This window comes from Passer montanus, unplaced genomic scaffold (assembly GCF_014805655.1).
Source record: "Passer montanus isolate IOZ18808 unplaced genomic scaffold, ASM1480565v1 scaffold10, whole genome shotgun sequence".
Taxonomy (NCBI): domain Eukaryota; kingdom Metazoa; phylum Chordata; class Aves; order Passeriformes; family Passeridae; genus Passer; species Passer montanus.
The window spans coordinates 15,622,420-15,641,322 of record NW_024356505.1 but is presented as its reverse complement, the minus strand read 5'-3'; the positions used below and the strand labels follow the sequence as shown (position 1 = coordinate 15,641,322).

At 39.8% G+C, this 18,903-nt stretch overlaps 1 protein-coding gene across 1 annotated transcript in view; it reads right to left on the bottom strand.

The window, feature by feature from the left end:
• The window catches only part of MEOX2 (mesenchyme homeobox 2), a 51,897-nt gene extending 35,141 nt beyond the window's left edge, over nt 1–16,756 (bottom strand). Inside the window, exon 1 of the mRNA XM_039709982.1 lies at nt 15,823–16,756. Coding sequence (XP_039565916.1) covers nt 15,823–16,333 — 511 coding nt within the window. The 5' untranslated portion in view covers nt 16,334–16,756. The remainder of the gene's footprint in view (nt 1–15,822) is intronic.
• Between the last annotated feature and the right edge of the window lie 2,147 nt (nt 16,757–18,903).

Sequence of the window (18,903 nt, the reverse complement as noted above, 5' to 3'; positions counted from 1 at the left end):
CATATGAATATACAGCATTTTAAGAATCTACAGTCTGCTTGAACTCCTTGCAAAGGTGTTACCAAAGCAGTTAGATGCAGAGAATTAATGTGTCCAGGATGAAAGCAACATGAGGGACATGTATTTTTAAAATCCAGGACACGCTGAAGGGGTTGCAGCCTTGCAATATTAACAATAGACCTCATAATAATAAGCAAATGCTTAAAGGATATGGATGTGGGACAATTCTGGAATATAATATTTACAGTTAAGTTCTATAGCCAAGAAGAGATAGGCTAAACCCTAAAAGCTGCCTCAACACAAAAGGATCAGCTTTCAAGAAAACTGCACACCCAACTGTTACCATTTAGGTACCTAAATGAAGAACAATGGGGGCTTCTGGGTTTTGAGCTCTTTCAAGCATCTGGTCCAAATTCTTTCCCTCCATATGAATCAAAACAAATGTTTAGGCTACTAACTTTCCATTGCCCTTTAAGTTTAATGCCAGTTTTTCCAGCTTTTAAATTCCTTAGTACAGTTAGATGAATAAAACACTAACTTTGCAGAATACACATTTAGGGACTATTTACCGTATTTTATTTTTATTTGTAGCTGGCTTAAATTTTGTATAGAGTCATTGTAAAACTGCATCTTTAAAAATAATATCTTTTAGAACAAAATTTTTTTGCTTAATACATTTAATGTTTAATACATGTAATGTTTAATACATTTATACATCTTACTTGGCTATCCAAAGATTGTCAAACATTAACTCATGGATTTGAAGATGCAACAGACTGAAAATCAGCATAACGCAAAACATAGCAGCAGAAACAATAAAAAAAATACCAAATTAATTATACAAGAAAACAAAAAGGAGATCACATCATGGTGTGGAAATAGAATATAAGTCGATGTGTGCATCAGCACATGCTACTAAGGGAAGTTTTAAACGTACAGAATTCCTGCTGCTCAAGACAACTACGTCCACCCTACAGTGGCATGGATGCTGATACAGGAGCTGCAATGCTCTGCAAGAGTCCAGGATACATCATTGTGCCTGGACCCTGATACATCCTCAGATGTTAAAATCTGTACAAAATAATCATAAGAGTGTATTTAAATGTTAGAGGGCAACTATTAAGACAGACAGGCATTATGGTAGTACCACACGTCTGCAACTCACCACTTTCAAGCAAGTTCATGACTGGACAAAAGGAAATAACACCTGTGTATCTCACTTTAATTTTACAGCACATACAGCAGCAAAGGACAGAGCAACTAGTGAACACACAAAAGTATGAATAGAAATTTGGGCTTTCTTCTGAGTTGAAGCAAGAACAACTTTTCTTCAAGAAGTACATAAAAAGAGTTAGCAGAAAGCATCATTGCTAATTTACATGAGCTAATTTAATAAAATATAACGTGTGGAAAAAAACATAATGTCGATTTTCAGCTTTTCCTCTACTCCATAAGAACCTTTCCCATCAGTTTTTCTTTTCCAAACTAGGTTCAAAGTTTCTACTGCTCTATAATTCTCACAAAAATTATGTCCTCTAAATGATACTATGCTAAATTGACACTATGCCAAAGGTAACTCTGAGCTTCAGTTTAGAAAGAGTTTTTATTAAGAAAAATTTTTAAAAATCTGGAATGAGTGACTTGAAGAAAACAAATGCTCCCCAAATTGGCTACTCCTGCCTATAAGAATGTATGAGAACAGCCTTTTAAATCTGGATAACAAAGAGGAGGGATAAGTTACTGAGGACTCTAGCAGAGTATGAGACGAGGCTCAGAAAAAGAAAATACAGAGTTTTTTAAGATGAGTAGCAGGCCAAAGTTCCTGCAACTGAGATTTATTACACCATGGAGTCTGATTCCTGAGATGGCTAATGAAGGCAAGCTATTTTTTAAAGTCCAAATGAGCATTTAATAAATGAGTACCACACTCAAAAACCATCTATATAACCCATTTTGTCATGCTGAATTGAAAGGAATCAACCCACACTCAAGCTTTTTAGTCATCACTATTTCACTCTATCTGTCATTCGTCTAATAAAAGAATATTAATATGGATTGCTGTTTGGCAGGGGGTACCTTTTTCCCTATACATAAGATTTCTCTAGATAAATCAGCCATACAGAAATGTAATTAATTATCTTATCATTAATTCTCTCAGGGGGGTTGTTCAGCCACCGTCCACTGTATTATCTGACCCTCATCCACATTCATTACATATGGAAATAATGTCATCACTAATGGACACTGCAGAGTCTGTAATTCTTCTTTGGAACCAGAGTAAGCTTAGCCTGGCATAGACCAGCATGGAGAAAAGAGGAAAAGAGAGGGGAAGAGATAGAGAGAAGGGTTTTTACTCTTCTGTGTCGATTGGAAGTGAGGTGAGGTGAGGGGTGATGAGAGTCAGTACGATTATGACCAAAATACTTTTCAGCTATGGAAGTTTTGCCACATTTCCTGAAGAGGAGCAGCCTCTTGATCCTTTTTAATATCCTTATTAGTCTTTAGTTCAAGAAGCGTGTGTGAGGACGTATTTAACTCTCATTGAAGTCAATGGCTCTTAAGCATATGCTCAATTTTTTTCACAAATCAGGACTTTAATCTGTTCCTTATGCACATTTAGGATTACAGAGAGGTCTTCTGTTTTTGAAGTTGCTGGAAACATCAGCTTGCTGATGAGAGGTGGGGGAAGGGAAAAGGACTCCATCACTGTCAGAAGTCTATAACTTTTCTATTTTTTTTTTCCTAAATTTTGACCAGAAGATCATTTGTCTTTTTTCTTTTTTTAAAAATAAGTCTTCCCAAAAAGTTAGATTCTTATGTGTGCTCCAGAAATGTGAGATACTGACAAAACACACTTATAGGTTTGTTAGCATCTCCTCCCTTCCTCCTCTAAAAAGTTGATAGGGCTCTTACCAAAACCCAAAGAGATTTACTCCTAGCAAGGAAAATAGAAGAGTTGAGACAAAAGCTGTAAAACTGTCGTACTGTGCAAATGCACCTCAATTCTGGCAACTACTGGTTTTGTCTACTTTGGTCCTCGAATAAAACCCTCTTCACTGAGCCTGAAGGTTGTGCCAAACTGTATGTTGTTTTTGGGTTTTTTTTTTTTTTTTTGTTTGTTTTTGTTTTTTTTTAATATGGAAAAAAGACTGCTGGAGACTAGCCCTAAAGCAGCCAATCTTGTGAGCTGATCCTCATGTGAATTTATGTCTCCAGAGTTTAGATTTGATATTCTGTAATTTTACCACCGCTTCTATTTGCTGGTATTACGCTGAAAAACTCTAGACACTGAAAATAACTGAAAAATTGCCAAGTCCAAGCATTCAAAAGGTATCATCAGAACTTTTCTCTCCCTTCCTGAAGCTTCCTCCTTTTTCCCAAACTGGTTTTGAAACACTTTTAGAAATAAAATAACTCAGTATAACCAAATGCTGAACCAGTCAAATCACATGGACTATCCAGGTCCCTATCTATCGTTATTTTAGATTTCATATAAATATATATATCTATATCTATATCTATCTATCTATCTATCTATATATATATATATACATGCATACACACACACCCCAGATATGTGTTCATGTCTATTAGATCAGTGAAATGGAATCACATAAAAATATTTTACTGTTTTCAAAATTCTTCTTACAGAAAACTGGAGTAAAAGAACAATTTGCAATGCTATTTAAAGATTTTACAGGCCCCTTCAAAATGAGACTTTACTGTCTTTGAACCACATTCCTTCTGCCACAAGTGATTACTTAAATTCTAGAAGTTAAAAGAGTGTATTTTAAGAAAGTTAATTTTTTTTCACACATTTGGCTTAGTTTCAAGTACTTTGTTTTTATACACAGTTCTGCTCAACACTGGGTACATCACTGTTATTTGATACTAAATGTCAGTATTGTCAGGTCTGGGTCATGCTTGATTTTTGCTATAGCTGTTTACAGAATCTTCTCTGTGGTGCACACCCTTTTGGAGTAAAAACCTCTGTAGAAGAGAGGACAAATGAAGGAACTTTTTTTGTTTGTTTTTTTTTGTTTGTTTTCACTTCTTGTCTTGCGCACTTTTCTTACAGACCATAAGTCCACAGAAGAGCCATGACAGACCGACAGTTACCAAAAAGAAGTTCATGTTAAAAAAAGAGATGATAGCTTGGTGACAACTAACAGGGTAATGACAGAATATTGGTTTTATATGTTTCTTGCATGTATGTGAACCATACTGAAGTCAGAGAAAAGTGTGAATGGAAAAAGGAAGAGCATGGTTAAGACAGCATGGAGAAAATGTTGAGGTTGGTAAGAAACAGGATCCAAAATATTGACTGAGGCACTGGGCAACACCTTGAAGCGAAATTAGTTTAACTCTGAGAGTATAAGGTGGAACCAGAAGAATGATTCTAGGAAGGAAATTTCAAAAGGATATGATCGAAAGGTGTGATCATTTCATCAGCTTTGGTTTTGGCATGCTTAAAATAAGAGCCAGGAGAGGACTAGGGCAGAAAAAACAGGATTTAATTTCTGCTAAGTAGTTTAGAGATCATTTGCAAAACCAATCTGAAAACATGTTGGAAAGAGAGAAGAGAAAAAAAAAAAACTTTCAAAGTCTCACAGCAAAATAAGTTCTTCTAAATCATAGCTCTCAACCTGGTCAGAAAAAGCAGTAGCCTATGGCCTTGCACTGGGCAAACCAAGGACAAAGGTTTTTTTATGCCTGTAAAAGATGCTTTGTGCTCACCCTAGGTCTCCTTTGTGAGCATTTTTTTCCTACATCTGTGCATTCTTGCCCTGGAAGGAAAGGAAATGCTGTCTGCTTTTGTAAAGAAACCGACCTTTACCACATAAAGTTTGGCTTTATGGAGAGCAGAGATATATGAGCCATTAAATGACATGGCAGGGAAGGTGCAAAGGCTGACTAGTGAGACCTCCTTTTTTGTGCTTGTTGTCCAAGAGGATACACATATTCCCTAGACTTGTTTCAGTTCCAAAACTCACAGAAATACTCTTCCAGAGGTATTTAGGGAATATGTACTCCTCTCCAAATATCTTCTGAACTAGAAAGGCTCCATGTAGGTTTGTATTAACACCTCAGATAGCAGCAATACTTCTTGCATTTTCACCTCATTGTAGATTTCAGGTCTGGTTTTCATAGTAAGACTCTGCTGTTATGTTAACAAAGTCCTTTTAATTAACAGGCCGGCAATAAGATGCAGCCAGATGGGTAACACCAAGCTTTCCAGTTCTCTACATAAGAAACCAAAACAAACGTTTCCCGGTTAACATGGATGCATCTTTCAGTTCATGTGTGAATTAAGACTATCAATTAGCTGTGGAAACATGCTTGAAATACACAAGATAAGCCAGAGCCTCCATAAACAATATTTTCAGAGTACCTGCCCATACATGGTGGAACTACAAACATTTCTTAGCCGCACAGCATCGAGCTGAAGGAATCAACAAGAGGGTAGTAACTGACATCCTTGTGCTTAACTTTGTCAACATTATACTGTTAATTACAGAAAAATTATACACAGTAACCTAAGCTGTGTCAGAATTAGAGTAACAGACTGGCAAAGCTGTGACTACTGCAGGAGGAAAGGAAATGGTTTTCCCAAGAATTTGAAGGACTGGGTCATTCTCTAAATTATATTTCACCAAATGTAATTTAAAATGGCTGGACATTTTTAGCCACTGTACTTGAAACACACAACCTCTGTCCAAAAAAAATTGTTTGTTTGGGTGTCATGTCTGGCAAAGCATTCTCAATATGTTTGCAAACACAAGAATCTGAAATCTCTGATATTTCTCATGCCAGCAGACTGCAAACTCAATTGGCGCCTTCTGTCTTTGTCTACATTTCAGTTTGGAACCAGTGAAATAAAGATTGGTTTATAGGGTTTGAATACTGTTAGATTTCTGTACATATACTCATATAAAAATAATAAAGATGTTTGTCTCATAAAGTTGTAGCAATGTACTGAAGTGTAAAAGCAAAGGATTCAGAATGAGTGGAGTAAAAATTAAAATGCAAAACTAAGCCAAACTACAAGCTCGGCAGAATATTTCTTCATAATATGCAACAATCAAAATTGTTTGCACTTTTGTCTCAAGGTTTTTCTCCTGTGCATGTTCACATCATTTTTTTTACATTTAGAATTTAAGACATTGCATTTGCCTCTTTTAATACCAATATATTATTTCATAAAAACAAATAATACAGACAGAATTGTTACTCTCTTTATTGACCCAATAAGCTATTAAAATAATGTAAATTAAAGTGTTAATAATATCCAAAAAAGAGATAATTCTGCAGATACAAGATGGCCCATGAACAACTGCTAACGAAGCCCTCTATTTTTATCTGACTCATAACTGTTTCATCTTGCATTGCCTAATAGAACTAACATTACATTACCTTATTTAGCAGATCAGTGCAGTTCTTAAGTTATTGTAGGTTACATCTAATGGAAATCTGATTAAGGTAGAAGGTCGTATTTTTTGTTTTGAAATTAAGAGAGCGCTCATTTTGCATGGGTGAATGGAAATTGAAAGGCTATATAATCACACAGTCCTTCAGAAGTAGGCTTGTGTAAAAAAAGAAATAGGGAGAGAGAGGGAGGGAGGGAGAGGGAGCCAGGAGTGAGACCATTAGTGTGTATTGTTCTAATGTCCTCAGGAACGCAAAGACTTAAGACACAGCTGCAGTTTGAGGTCATTGTGGTACTCCCAAAATAAGATTATAGAAACAGAGGGGGGGGGAAAAGAGCTTAATATTACTATGTCAACTCTGAGTCAATCAAACCAAACTGCAAAGAACTTGTAACATTCTCAGCTCTTCCTAAGCCCTACATAAGACGGGTATGAATTGCAGACTTTTACTAGATTTTAATGTCTAGTTCTGAAAATATAACTTTTAAAGGCGTGAATGTGCTTAATCCCCAATTATACTGCTGCTTTCTTCTGGCAGAAAATACTATTTGGCATTCTAAGCACAGTTTTACAAGAAATCTTTGAGTGGTCAACACCGCTATAGCTGCCTAAGCTTCTATTCACACCATTTTTAGCAAATCAGTGTACCAAAGCCTCGCAAAAATATGTTGTCGTTTAGTTTATCAACACATCTGACTTAAATTCTTTTTTCTTCTGTAAACCAAACTGATATTTTTACAAATTTGGGAGACATCTAGTCACTGTTCCTACCATTCTTTCTACAGTAATAAGCACATTTTAATGAGTAGTTTTTACTTGCCCACATATTCTATGAAGCCTACAGCATTCTGGTATTCTCCACCAGGAGAAAGAAAATGAAAGGCTTGAAAAGCTATTGAGGCCAATGTGCCTGAGGAGCCTCACTCAAAACACCCCCTGCCAAAGAGGCCCCCATGCACACTCGGGATATATTGTATCCATCTAGAATATGCCATTTTTTGCTTGGCAGGTAGAAAACCCCACAGTTCATTCAACTCTCTTCAGAGCTATATTGTCAGCCCACATATGTCCAACAGATTTTTTTAGTATCTATTTTTAGGAGGACCAAAGTGGGAAACAGTTTTTTCCGCTTGGTAAATTTAAGTGACTAATGCCCTCAATTCACCAAAATGTGTAAACATACACTTAACTTCAGCAGTGTTCATATCAAAGTACTACTTCATGACTACTTCAGCTGTGAAGTCGTGGCTCCACTCAATAGCTAGTTTTGACTTCAGCTTCCCGAGGTTTCATTCATCTCCCAACATACAAAATTAAATGCACACTACAATCATCATAAGATCACAGTCTAAGAATTAAAACTCACAATAGTGGCAGAGGATACTGAAGTGCATCTAACAGTTTATGTAAGGCAGCATTTGTCCAGACTTACTTGCTAAAAATAAGAAATAGCTATTAGAGATCTGAGAGAATGTAGAAGGAAGAAGGACTTTTAAAAGATTGCAGTAATCTGTTTCATTTTTAGTTTTTCATATCCTATTTGCTATAAAATAATGTTCAAATCAACTAGTTTTTCTTTAGCCCAAGAAGCAGCAATGGAGAGGAAAACAGAAGAAGAAAAGGAAAGAAAAAGAGAGGAGAGGAGAGGAGAGGAGAGGAGAGGAGAGGAGGAGTGAAAGAGCAGGAGAAAGAGCACAATAGAGAGAAAAAGAGAGAAAAAAGAGACAAAGAAAGAAAGAAAGAAAGAAAGAAAGAAAGAAAGAAAGAAAGAAAGGAAGATCCATCAGATTTTCATAATCCACTAGATTTTATTGGTTTAGTAAAACTACTCTGTCATAAATTAAAGATTTGACTCATTGCTTTGAGACTTGCTTCTTTTGGTTTCATCAATTATTTAGTTTCATTTGTTGAAGAAAAACAAAAGAAAACATAGAATCGAGTACAATATGACTTTGTTTCACATGACCATTAACTTCTCATAGATGTTGTCTTGTGAGGCTTGTTCAGCACAGGTAATTTTCAATACAAAGTTCAGACTACGTTTTTCCATTGCATTGAGTAAGAAGCTCCAGGGATTGCAGAATGCACGGCATTCAGTGATTACATCCATCATTAAACAATAAAATATTCAGTAGCAAATTTCCAAATTTTATTCCAGATTTCTCTTTTGGCATATAATCATATGTGTATTTATTAATATGTACAACTTCCAGTCAAGTGACCTATCCCCAAAACTATTTATAAAAATTTACAGTTCCACACAGAAAATCAACTCACCTTCTGAATAGGGGTGCCTTAGTATCTTCTATAGGTCTAAGCTCTTAAAAAAAAAAAAATCCTTCCTAATCTACAGTGAACATTACATCTTTAATATTACTGATGTTAGCAAGTAGAATTTTGACAACCTAAGTAGTCTATTTATAGTGTTTAATAGAAGACTTCAGTAGAAAACTTTCATGTATTACAGTGCACTGTCTACTACTATGTCCCGTTTTTTTAATGTGGGTTTTTATCACTTTGCTTCATTCATTGAATGTTAGGATTCAGCTATGCAACTCTGCACTAATGAAGTTACAGATGCATGTATAAAATTTGCAGAGTAAAATGAATAACATCATTGTGATTTATACTATTGTCTATTAAATATTATTTTTGATGGACATGGTGTAGGTAAACTTATCAAAGGACATAGATTTTGTAATATGTATTAATAAATAAGACAATGTATAATAAAAGGACAACATATGCTAGAAAGCAAAGACCAATGGCAGCAGTGTTTTTTAAAACAAGCATTCCTTCACCGTATTTGCAGTTGGAAGAATTCAAGACACCATGTAACAAAAAACCTTAAGCACCACTATGGCTAACTGGTCTATCTCCTTCTCCCAAGCTAAGCTACGTTTAGAGTAAGAACTCACAACTTAAAATGTGGTGGTCCTAACAAAAATCAGTGGAGTTTTGTCATCAGTATCTTCCTAGTGAAATTCCCCTAGCATGTCTGTTTATAAACCATTTATTTCAGTAACTTTCTTTTTACTGATTCAAATACTTAAAATCTAGGACTAGACTGCATGTACCCAGCACAATTACATCAGGCTATTTTTGAATTCAGGTTTTCGTTAAACAAAAAGAAAAGCATCTACATGCTCATGGAAGACCCCAGACCCTCACTGCAGAAGTCAAATGACTTCTGGCCATGTGTGCAGTCACACAGCTCATGCTGGTAAAGGTGATGCAATTGCCCTGCTGTAGCAATTACCCTCCTGAGTAGCAGGAGGAAGGCTTTTTCTGCAGGGTGGCTGCGCACCATCTTGCTCGCACCCTGCAACTAGCAGTACTAGAGAAATTGTGATGCAGATCTGTAAGTCTTTAAAGCCTACTAAAAATAAAAAGCATGTACGCACACACACGCACACAAAGCTTTTAGTTTCATAAAAGTTTACAGTACTTTCCAAATGGAAGGAAAGCACTGGTATGGCCATTATATAAGTTGGGCAAACAGTCATAAAAGGACAGGGCACAGGCTCGAGACAGATCATAGAACTGGGTTCAGTGCCCAGCTGTGCACTGATGTAATGAAGTAGCCTCAAGCACTGTTTATCAAAATTCTCTAACACCACACTATTTCTGTTAGAAACCTTATTAGCGACATATGCAAGTATTTATATTTAAAAAATATGACTTTCCTTTCGCATCCTTTCAAGTTGCATTCTTAAGTATATTAGAACAAGGACACAGGGTAGCATAGCAAAAGTAAGGGTTGAATCCTACCCCACCATAACTACGTTTTACTGATGGGTTTAAACTTTGCTCAGTCTAGCAGATGAAACCAGATTTATTTTGCTTCCTTTCCAGAGACTTACAAAACGGCTTGGTAGAGTACATTTTGCTACTGAGAGAAACATGCTGCGGCGACTATTCATACTGCCAAGTAACAGTGTCTTTGAAAGCAATAATCCAGTGAGGAATATTAGGGCATCAGCAGACAGAAGCAAAGATAATGTTACCTGCCCTTGAATTTCAAGACACAGAGCTCAAACCTACTCTTGAGGAACTGAGATAGAGCATATGAAGTCATTGCATCACCAAAGAATGAGTATTTCCACACGGCAAACAATATGCAGATTAACAGGCTCAATTAAAAAACATTTATTAAACAGTTAGCATGTCTAAAAATGGCAAAAACGCAAAAAAAACCCCACTCAATCTGATTACTTACATTAGAAAATACCACGGAAGTCACACTAGGATATGTTAGGACAAATTTTATCTTAATTTGTTAAAACTAATGTAGTTAAAATTCAATGTGCATATAAAATGCTCAATTGGCAATTTTCAAACAATCGGGCAATCCGAACATTTTATCAATAAATATCTACAAGAATTATAAAGCATTTTTCTTTTATGTCCATGTAAAAGAATTAAGCTCTGATTGCTTAAAAAGCTTTGAGCACTTCAGTGGTTTCACTGGAGTCAATGGACCTTCTCACAAAAACATTTGTGATCCCGTGGAGGTCTGGATCGGCCCTCCAGTGTTTCTAAAAGGGTGGATTGACGAAGATGGGGAGAAGGAGAAGTGTAAATCCTACTGAATCATTTACACAAACAGACAGAAATGCATAACTAGGAGCCATACATAGTTCTTTTTTTTTTTTCTTTTTGTCCACACAAAGTTCTTCTTTGGCTAGGGGCAAAGAATTTTGAAAATATATCATCAAAAGAGTCTTTCAAAATTTTAGTCTTAGAAAAGTTCCTGATTATATTTGCTGAGAACAAAAGTGAATTTCTTGCAAGTTTTCATCTATTAAAACAATTCAGCAAGTAGCTCACTTGTAAGCCCATCATTTGATAAGCAATCAGTCTTGAAAGTTTTCTCCTAAAAGTGCATGTGTTATTCACCAGATTTTGAAACTGTTTCATTTATAAAATCTACAGAGTTTTTGTTGTTGATGTTGTTTTCTTATGGGTAAGTGATGCTTTTATACAAGATACCAAACAAATTAACTCTTTCCAGAAAAGCTATGCTTTATTATGTATTTTTTCTTGTTTCCGTTTACAACCACACTGAAAAGCAGAGACATATTGATGAATCAGTTACACAGTGCTTTTTGACTACAAGCGTGCAGCTCATTTTTCTTACTGACATGTTTCAGAAACCAATCAAAAGTCCTCAAAACTCATGATTTCACAGTATTTATAATCATTTATCAAAATGACCTGTTTTTTAGAGACCATTTCAAACAAGTATGTATGATTTATGATATTTAGATGTGTTTAAAATAAATTCCCTGGAGATACAACTTTTTGCTGCTTGCATGTTGAGAATAGGGTTATAAAATATTAAAACTTGGGGGGGGAAGTATTGGTTTTATTCATGTAATTTGTCAATGAACAAAACCCACTGGAACAGATATTGAAACACTTGGCCGAACTGTTGAAACCGTGGATTCCCGAAATGCTTTTCTAAATACTACTATTGTCAATATATTGAAAAATATGAATAATTTTTATTACCTGCTATCCTTTCCTTGGAAACCTGTGCCACACAGAAATCATTTTCCCATGGTGAAATTTGGTTTCTTTTTTTTTTCTTAAAAAGGCTTTTCATGCTTGAGGGCAAGTGTTTAATCACATTAGGCTTTAACAGGAATGCAATTTCCTTATATATTTATCTCTTTCAATTTAATGTTTGAATAGCTGTATTGCTTAGAAGAACTCCTTCAACCATACTCAGCCTCTCCCTGTCCTGTACTCAGCCTCCCCCTGGTCTTTTCAGCATAGTACAGATGTTTTTTTCACCATAGCATTTTAGACTTCCTTAAGGCTACCAGATTCACTCTTTTTTCATATTTCTCAGTAAATCTAGATAGAACTTCCTATATAGGCATTCATATGCTTTTTTCCTGACTGAAGTGTTAAGAAAATTTGGACTTAAGTAACGTAACTTAGGAAATCACAGATGTAACTTTGCATCTTATGTGTTCTGCATCATCTGAGAATCAAAACCTATATAATAAACAGAAATAAAATGGCCCTGAAACTCACAGGCAAGTAATGAGAAGGGGAGGCATTAGAAAAATCCAAAATATTCTATATAGAACAACTCATACCACAAAGCAACAAAGCACTCCAAGAATATGTTTTCTATACACTCAGCATGGTTTTCATCCGCACCTCATTAGCACACAGATAATTCTGACCATTAGGGCATTTTAAAATAAGTGATTTCATTTGCAACCAACCCTCAAATTTAGTATTGTCTCTCTACTCGTACAGCCTTGACACCCGAAGAGCTGAGTTACGAAGGTGAGGATGCAGATGCCATTATTCACTGCAAAACGTTAGTGTATAAAGATTTGTATGCATCACTCCTCAATTCGCAGGCAACTTCACTGACCCACTTCTGGGCCTATGCAGGTTGAAAGGAATGTTCTGTAGATTATGAGAGAACAACTACAAAACATGGAGACACTGACAGCTGCAGCAAGCAGGGCTTGAGACTACATAAGCAGTATTTCCCAGTCCTCTGCAACGAGAACAGCTGAAAATTTCACCCTGCTCTGTAGCAGTCTTTCAATATCTTCAAAGGGAACTTCCCAAACTGCTTTAAATCTGGGTTAGGGCTAAAGAAAACTGTAAGTCAGTTTATATAACTATCACGAGAGCACATTTCACCTTGTTTTCTCAATCCCAAATGAAACTGCAACAGATTAGAGAAGAATGTTTCTATGTCCTCCCATTCCCTTGCAGTATGTGAGTTTCAGGGAGAAACACACAGTCCATCATACTAAATTCTGTTCGCCCTCTGGATTTTTCTTTATAATTTTAAAACATTGAACTCCCATCACCATAATAAGTAAATAAGTAAAATTGGGTGTCCCTTCTGGTAAATTTTCAGAGTTGCTATACAGCTAAGAAACAGTTACTTGTTTGGAAGGTAAACGATACAAGGAATGATCATGTTTTACATTCTCTAAACTATCGACAAACACAGCTTTGTGATCTTAAACACACAGAAACAAAAGCTAAGTAGTGGAAGAAAGGGGTAGCCTAAGGTTAATTCAGCTCTGAAATGTGGAACAGATTCAGTGCTCAAGAAAACACTGAGCATTCTGTGGTTTTAAGTGATATGCTTAAGAAGAGGAAATATATGAGTAAATAAGCAAGAACATTAATAATTGTCTCAGAATGCTGGCACTGAAACTTAAAGCAGTCTCTCTCTCTCTTCACCTCATAGTTATTTACTATTAGGATTTTTTACAAATGTCTATTGAAGTAGTTCCAAGTCTGATGAAGGCATGGAAGAAATTCTTTCAAGCACAGTCATTTGTTTTAAAAAAAAGATTAATGAGAAATAAAGGCGATGATGTTTAATCAAATGAAGGGCAATTATGGATGACAAATATAGAAACACAGCAAACTAAAATAATTCTTGCTGCCATATATGAGAATAGCATTAAATATCTAGCATCAGAGTTCAGGACTAATAAAGGGGTGGGGTTAAATATTTAGTCCAAAACACAAGCTTTTCCTGAAGAAAAACCAAACATACAGCAGCTATGCAGTTGTTGTCAAAAGACATCTATTTTCAGTTTGAGAGATATTCACAATTGTGTGAACGGTTGTATTTTTTTCTTAGCGGAAGGGAGGAGGAAATAGTTACCTGCCTTGATCTTCAGAACGTCTTAGAAAGTGAGGATCGAAGTGCATTGCAAGATAAACATAACCATGCCTAAAGGCTCGAACTCTTGTCCACTTATCCAGTGGAAGACTCCGGTGACTTCAGAGTAAGGTTTAGGACATTCCTCACTGGTGTTTTTTTGGTTTGCATTGCAGAATGAAATAAACAGAAAGTGATTCAGATACTTCCCTGACAGTGAAATGGACCAATTTCCTTTTTTCCTTTAGCTTTAAATAGACCGACAAATACAATAAATCCTTACACCAGCAGGCATCCAGTTATTTTCTCAGTTGTAACAGGGACTGTTCATATACCTCAAAAAATCAGATCATTCTTTTTCTCATTAAAAGTAAAGAAGACAAAACAAAATATTTTACCACCAGTGTTTGAACTAAATACAGCTTTAAACGCAAGAAGAGTTTTCAGCAACTATACCAACTATGTGAGACGAAATTCAGATAAATACCTTCTGAATTACTGTAACTGTAAATGTTTGCTAATATAAAGGACAATGAAGTAAACAATGGTATTCTTGAGGGTTATATTTTAAAATCCTTTGTGTTGCTTGCCCTCTACCACGCTTAGAGCATTTTGAGTGAAAGAGATTATGGTTTCAGTTACGAATTTCATACATATCTGGAAAAGCCTTTCACTTTCTCTTCTGTGATAACAAATAATTTGCTACGCCAGCTCTTGAGTTTTCAATCTGTTGAGCCCTCTCTCTTTCAAGTGCCTCCTGCCTGTCTCACTATATTTTTGGTGACCCCCCAGTTCATGTGCGCCCTAACGGAAGTCCCATCAGTTGTGTTGCCTTGGACGAGTGGCTTTTGTCAGAGCAGGACTTTGACAGGCTTTGCTATTTTAGAAAGCAGAGATAATGTCAAGGTTTATGCCCATTCATTTTTTGATGCCAAATCATCGCTCTGGAATGACTGCAGGTCTACATGTTTTTATGCTCGCCTTTTAGTAAGAATTAGTGTGATTTTAAAAGGCAGACTGCTCCTTCCTTTCCTCTGTCCCTGCCACCAGAAACTGAAGAGAAGCAGCTTTCTGAAACTCCCATTCACCCGTTTGCTTCACAGAGTCCAAATTTTGCCCCTTCACGCTGAGGATTTGATGCAGGCGCACTCAGATCCTACAGGGTAGCAAGGCATCAGCTCCTCTCCCGAATCCCCGCTTCCAAGGCAGAGCTTCCAAGCGTTGTGCAATCGCCTCGGAGCCGCAGTCAGCTCCACGGCGAAGGGGCGGAGGGGAAGGAGCGCGCTGGATTCTGAATTTTGAAGCAGAGGTGTCGTATCGGGCAGGGGGGAGGGGGCCGCGGGACCAGATGCTGAAAACCGCACCAAAACTACAAACGTTTCTCTCCTTGGCTGTAGGAAACTCTCCCCCACCGCCACCTTGATTTCATACTCTATCACGTGCTGAATTTTTTCTTTCTATTTCTCCCCCTGTAGCCTTAATAAAGCTGGCGTTAGTGATGGAGATCCCGAGAGCGCGTTGCTGGGAAGGAGCAACCCGGCAGCCCGGTGTCAGCCGGCGGCGAGAGCACAGCGGCGGCCGTGGCCGGGCCAGCCGAGCCGAGCCGGGCCAAACGTGCCCGAGCTAAAGGAGCCCAGCCGAGCGGCGGCAGGTCCGCGGGGCCCGACCGCGGCGCTTCCCCCGACACCCGCCGCCCGGGGATCCCGCCCCGCTGGGGAACGCGCGAGCCTTTACCTGAGCTGTCGCTTTTCCTTTTGCCGGACCTCTTCTCTGTTTCCACCGGGGACAGAGCCTGCCTGCCATAGTCCCCTGGCGCACACGCTGCCCCCGTGGGGGTGTTGGTGCCCAGGCTGGAAGAGTTCGAACACAGGACAGGGGGGCTGCTGCCCAGCTCCGGGGGTCCTCCTGAGTCAGGCTGAAGGCAGAGGCTGTGCCTGGCCGCGGCGGGAGGAGACGACATCTGAGGAATGTGCCAGTTCGTCTGCAAAGCTTGGTGCTGCTGTTGCTGGTGGTGGTGGTGGTGGTGATGGTGATGGTGATGGTGCCCCCTATGATGTTGGCTGGCAAACATGCCCTCCTCATTGGGGTATCCCGCTATTATGCAAGAGGAAGAAGAAGAAGACAGATCAGGGTAGGACATGTGGTCAGATCTTCCATGCAGGGCAAGAGAAGACTGGGAGAAAGGGTGCAAGCTCTGCGCAGTGGCATGGGGGCTGCGCAGGCAGCCAAAGAGTGTGTGATCCATGGCATGCAAGTCTCAGGTTCCAGGCAGGAGAGTTTAGGAAAGATCCAACTTCACCACCCTTTGTCAACTTTCACTGTAAACAGATCGGGGCTGGGATTTTTTTTTCCAAAACGGCACCGACAGACTCTGCAGCAGGCAGCTGAGCTCAGATAATCCAGGTCTTTAGCCCTAGTGGCCAGTCTCCGCTGCATAAACACTCGGACCTAGATGAGCCGTTCTCAGAGCTGCTCAGATGTCAAGAAGTGGGAGAGGTTGAAGCCAATAGAAGGTGGTCCCAGAGAACTGCTTGAAGGGGGAAACAGCTTCGAGAGGTTATAAATACAGTAGTGTGTAATGTGAGCTGGGGGCTGGCTCAGCAGCACAGCACTGACCACATGCAAACTCCCTCCAAAACGCCAGCGCCGTCCCCGCGCCGAGCCGCTCCGTCAGCGGGCGGCAGCGCTGCGCGCCCGCGCCCCGGGCGCCCGCGGCCTCGGCCCCCGCAGGGCCATCGCCGCCCCGTCGGGGCTGACGGACCGCTCGGGGCCCTGCCGCCCCTCGGGGGCAGCGGGCGCAATAAAGACGTGAGGCGACATGCGGGGGTGACTCTGGGGCGGGGGGCGCGGGGGCCACCACCGCCCCGTTTCCCCGGGGGCTGAAGCGCTCTCGCCAGCGCCTCACCTGAGCGGGCCGGGGCCGGGGCCGCCCGCAGCGCTGCCCCGCTCCGAGGGTCCCGGTGCGGGTCATCCGCCCGCTTTGCCCGCCGCCCCGGCACTCGCCGTGGGCCGCGGCGCTGCCCTCAAGAGCCTCACGCTGTGCCCCAGCATCGGCGGCTGGTTCTGCAAGGAACCCCCCGGCGCCCACCGTGCCAGCAGGGCTGGCTGCAGAGAGAAGTTCCCCCTCTTGCCCTCTGCCCCTTCAAAACAAGAAGTCGCATGATGTTTGCTTTATCTTCATTTGCTTCGTTGCAAACGTCTTTAGTGGATTGGGGGACAACCTGGAAAGTCTGGGCCTGTCCTTTTTTTTGTTGTCGCTTTTCTTTTTAAAGGTTGTTTTTAACATCCCTGTAGTGGAATTACAGTAGCCACCAAGGAGGCTCTTAACTGGTTTAAATCAGGATAACGCATTTAGTGATCAATGACCAAAGAGGTGCCCACTGCACAGAGGTTTTATTCTTCAGCTCTTCCTGCTTGATGTACCTTGCTCCTCCTCCCCCCAAAACAAAACTAAAAAAAAAAAAATAGAAAAGGAAAACTATTTCTCTCAAGTCTAAATTCTTGGGTCCATGTGCTAAAGATAAAATGAATTTCAATTGCTAGTGGAAAAAATCAGCAATTGTATGACTTTTGCAAGAGCTAGTTTCTTAAACGGAAATTGAGTCCTATTTTGTGGGAAATTAGTTTTGCAGACTTTCTTTAAAAAAAAATCTAAAACTTTTGTTCAGCAGCTGCTCCGCTTTTCACTGCAGTTTCAGACTGAGCTGGAACCTGCAGCAGTCTTTCGACGGTAAGATTTTTCCCCCCTTTTCTGACATCTAACTCTTTTTAATAACTATCTTTAGATTTAACTGTAACAACGCGGTCTTTACAAAGAGAGCGGCGTCCAAAGCAGAAGTTGCTGCCTCTGTGCACCGTTCAAAACTTGATATTTCTTCAGAATAAAGGAAATATACAGTTACAACACTGATGAAATATTTTGTGCTTTTCATTGTGTTTATCGTTTCAATATGTGTTCTAATATTAGAAGAGAGGAATACAAAGAAATCTCGATGGCTGAACCCCTCTTGAGTTTGGGAGCACGCCGGGCTGCCAGCACAGGGGTGCTGCTGCTGTCCCTCACAAACAGGCGCTGCCTTGGAGCAATAACTGCGAGACAGCGCCAGGCGCGGAGCGTCGCGCCCGCGGCGGCCCCGGCGGCGGCGGCGGCCCGAGGGCTGCGGGGTCCGCTCCGCACCGCACCGCTCCGCTCCGCGCCGCGCCGCTGCCGTGCCCTCCGCCGCTCTCCAACCTGCTGCTGTCCGCCACGGGGGCGAGTCGCCGTCGGGGGGGCCGGGGCCGGAGGGGCAGGAATGCCAGCACCCCTCCTTCCAGGGCCGCCGTAGCCCTCGCACCGCCGCAGCTGTGGAGAGAGAGGTCGGGGAGGTCCAAGGCGGTGTAAAAATGCCCTTGCTTAATTCTAGGGGATGCAGGATGCCATGCGGGATTTCTCGCACATGACCAAAAAAAAAAAAAAAAAAAAAAAAAAGAAAATAAATAAGTGAAGAACAATGAAGAAAGTGAGAGTGTGCGAGGAAGAGGGAGAAAGATAAGGTTTCCAAGAGAAATAAAAGACAAACCAAATAGGACATTTTAGCATTTTAGGGAGAGGTAGAAGAGTTTCCTAAGGGTGAAGAAGAGAAGAAAAAGAAGAATGCAATAGCAAAGCTATAATGGTACAGCTCCTTTTAGTCAATATCTTCATACCCAAATCTGTCTATTCAGGAATGTGCTTCCCTGGGCTTCTGAGTTTCCAAATAAGTTCACAAGTCCTACATCAAGTGCTCTTATTACTTCTTTAAAAATCAGTTTTAAGCACGCATGAAATGGAAATGC